General features: G+C 36.4%; 1 protein-coding gene across 1 annotated transcript; it reads right to left on the bottom strand.

The window, feature by feature from the left end:
• Positions 1-311: 311 nt before the first annotated feature.
• On the bottom strand, positions 312-3,197 carry LOC126599872 (cytochrome P450 CYP736A12-like). Its single transcript, XM_050266332.1, has 2 exons — positions 2,469-3,197; positions 312-1,417 (listed from the first exon to the last, which is right to left on the bottom strand). The coding sequence occupies exons 1-2, from the start codon at positions 3,195-3,197 to the stop codon at positions 575-577; spliced, it is 1,572 nt and encodes a 523-aa protein (XP_050122289.1). The 3' UTR covers positions 312-574.
• Between the last annotated feature and the right edge of the window lie 312 nt (positions 3,198-3,509).

Raw genomic sequence — 3,509 nt, 5'->3', positions numbered from 1 at the left:
GTTAATAAAGAAATGGATACTTCATAGTTGGGGCAATGCCCCCACTTTAGCTAATAGTTGGGGTAAAAAATGGATACTTCATTTAATTAGTATATGCAGAGAATCAATTTTGAAGAGGATGCAGGTGAGTTGTAGCAGTGTACGCAATTATAATGTTGATATCTTAATTGGTTGGATTTGATGGTGCCAGTATAAAAACATCTTCAAATTACAATTCGTGGATACTACATTTTGATTCTGAACTGTCAGTAACATATATGTGTAACTAATCTAATTGTGAAAGTCTCTGATAATTGTTTAGTCGGATAATGTCGACGAATTTTCCCTCACTTTTCTTCGTGAATTCCTCATTTTTCTATTATAAATAAAAGCTTAAAGTTATTTAGAATGGAAATAAGTGTTTATATAGGGTTACAAATCTATAATAGAAAGCCGTTTTCTTAGCACACTAAGGTATAGTTACAATAGAAGTCTCACCATGCATGACATTTAAGACACGTACAAATATTCAAGCCACCCGACCTGATATAATTTCTTACGGCATTTAGTATATCGATAGAAAACGGATAAACGTCTATTTAGTCTCCAGGCGGTAGGTCGGCATGGCGAGCAAGTGTTGGGCTTTTGTCGGCACCGAGCCGAACGTCTCAGTCATGTCCAAGTCTTGAGGTAGGAGGCCACTTGGAAGGTCCCAGTTAAAGCAGTGGACAATGTTTGCCAGAGCCAGCCGAACTGTGGTTAACCCTAATTGCATACCAGGGCAACCTCTTCTGCCAGACCCAAATGGTAGAAGCTGGAAGTCATGCCCCCGAAGATCAACATTGCTATTTATAAACCTTTCAGGGTAAAATTTTCCCGCATTATCCGACCAAACGTTAGGATCTCTTCCAATAGCCCAAGTGTTTATTAGAATTTTCGATTTCTTAGGTATGTAATATCCATCGACCGTAACGTCCTGCATGGATTCCCGAGGAACTAAAAATGGTGCAATTGGGTGTAGTCTAAAGCTCTCCTTGATCACGGCATTCAAGTAACTTAACTTTCGCAGATCGCTCTCTTCCACCATTCGGTCAGTTCCAATCGCACGTTGGAGCTCTTCTTGGAGATTTTTCATCACCCTCGGGTGCCTCAACAGTTCGGCAAGGTTCCAAACAATTGCGGTAGCTGAAGTGTCAAAGGAACCCGTAATCATGTCGAGTAAGATGGCTTTCACATCTGTTCGTTCAATCTTGTAGCCTTGCTCATCGTTGGGATTTAGTGGCTGGTGTATTAATGAAAGCAGCACGTCAACAAAGTCCTTGTGATGATGATGGCCTTGTACTTGCTCACTCTTAGAAACTTGTTCATGTTCCCATATTATCTTTTCAAAAAGTTGGTCGACTATCTTGCTAATTCTCTTATTGCGTTTGGTCAATCCCTAAGAAGAAAAGGTTAATAAATGCATGATAAGTAATCTTAAGACCTATTTGATAATCATATAATTTTTGGGTTTTTTTAAGATAGAGAAGGGGAAAAAATAATGTGGGGAAAATCGTGGTGCGTGGGATTTATGGGAAGAGTATACATAAAATATAGGGACACTTTGGATGCGGTCCCTAGCTATCAATATTTTTTTATTGAAACCTTGTTAGTTTTTTGTTTTTGATTGAGGTCCCTAACATTAATGTAATAATGTAAGTTACTATGTTTTTTAAATTAAAAATTAAAATTGAAATTTGTAATTGTTTATATTAATGAGATTTTAAATAAAACCCATAATTTATGGGATTAAAAATAATAAAATATAAACTATACTCTCTATTATATTTTGTGTGTGTGTGTACATATATGTATGGGTACATTAACCAAAATTAACAAAAAAAGTTATTGTACCAAAACATGGATACATTCTCAAATCAACGAAAAAGAATGTACCCATATAAGTTTAAACATGGATTAAAAAATTTGAATGGATTTTATATTAAAAAAGGGTACATTTTACATATAACAAATTGATATATTTGAGAATGGGTACATTTAAGATTAAAAAAATTGAAAAATTATATGAATGGGTACATTTAAGATTAAAAATTAAGAATCTTTATATATATAAAAAAAAACTAATAGGTACAAACTTAATTTAATTTAATTTTTTATTATTTTGGAAATGTTTGAATTGAAAATTAATGAGAAGTTTAATAGAGGTGTGAGTATTAAACCCTAAATTAATTACTAATTTTTATATTAAAAAATTATATAATAAACACGTAAATTCATTATCACATTAATATTAAGGACTTGAATCAAAATTTGATAACTAATAAGGTCTTAGTTAATAAACACTAAGAACTAGGGACCGGATACTAATTTTTCCTAAAATATATCGAACAAAAAAGTGGAAAACTAAAAACACAAAATTAAATGATTATCAAATAGTGTAATACTGCATAAACTACGTCAGAGACGACTTTGCATAGCATGTTGCATACCTGAATATCCAGTGGCCTGAGGAAAGGCACATAATCACCAATATTGAATAAAGCTAGCACGGACATGACATCCCTAATAATTGTCTTGAGATCAAACATGTCATCACTTTTACTCCCCAATACCATCCTATATGTTATGTCCTCAACAAGCTCACCGACCTTCTCACTAAGATTCACCACCTCACCTGCCTCCGAGGCTTTCTTCAGCGACTGCACCAACAACCCCACCTCCTCCCTTCTTAACGGAGCAAAATCCTCAATTTTTGATGGACAAAGAAGCTGCATTGTGCAAAGCTTCCTAACATGGCGCCAGTATGGACCATATTCAGTAAAGGCAATACCCTTTGCACCATACGATATGTACTCAGAGGCCTGGAGTTTGGGGCGGCTAGAAAAGACGGTGTCATGGGTTTTAAGGAACAGCTCTGCAGCTTTAGGAGATGAGACCACTATGGTGGGTACCAAGCCGAGGCGCATGGTCATTATGGGGCCATATTGTTTGGCTAAGTGTTGGAGGGTGTGGTGTGGGTGGTTGCCTAGCATATGAAAGTTACCAATTATTGGTAGTGCCCAAGGCCCCGGCAGCTGCTTTCGGTGTTTTGGCCTCTGGAAGGCAGTGGTCAGGATGTGGATGAGATACCAAAGAAAGGTAAGGAAGAGTAGGAAGATGGATATTGCTAAAGGAAGCATTCTGGCTTTCTGTGTGAGAGAAATGGGACATTTGCTCATGAACTCAAAGGAGGTGTTTTTATAGTTGAAGTGTAAAGTGTAAAGTGTAAAGTGTGTATAGTGTAAAGTGTAAAGTGTGAAGTGTAAGGTGTAAAGTGTGTACCCGAACCTTTGTCCGGTTTCTCTTTTTCATCTACCAGCTATCTTCCCTTGACTTGGAGTTGACGTGATTAGGTGTACTAGGTGTAACTCCCTTGATTTAAGGTAGTTGATTAGGCCTAGTTGTTTGTCCGTTCTCTACTCTTCTCTCATATATACCTGGCCTCTTGGACATTGATCTACATGAAAATATATCATAATTTAAACAACAAA

Source organism: Malus sylvestris, chromosome 14 (genome assembly GCF_916048215.2).
Source record: "Malus sylvestris chromosome 14, drMalSylv7.2, whole genome shotgun sequence".
Classification (NCBI taxonomy): domain Eukaryota; kingdom Viridiplantae; phylum Streptophyta; class Magnoliopsida; order Rosales; family Rosaceae; genus Malus; species Malus sylvestris.
The sequence above is the reverse complement of the archived record's forward strand: the minus strand, read 5'-3'. Positions and strand labels throughout refer to the sequence as shown.

Excerpts from the sequence above, each read along its gene's own strand:
- LOC126599872 (XM_050266332.1), bottom strand. The coding sequence starts at position 3,197 with ATGAGCAAATGTCCCATTTCTCTCACACAGAAAGCCAGAATGCTTCCT. Across the intron at positions 1,418-2,468 it reads TCAGGCCACTGGATATTCAG|GGATTGACCAAACGCAATAA; the intron begins GTATGCAACATG and ends TTTTCTTCTTAG.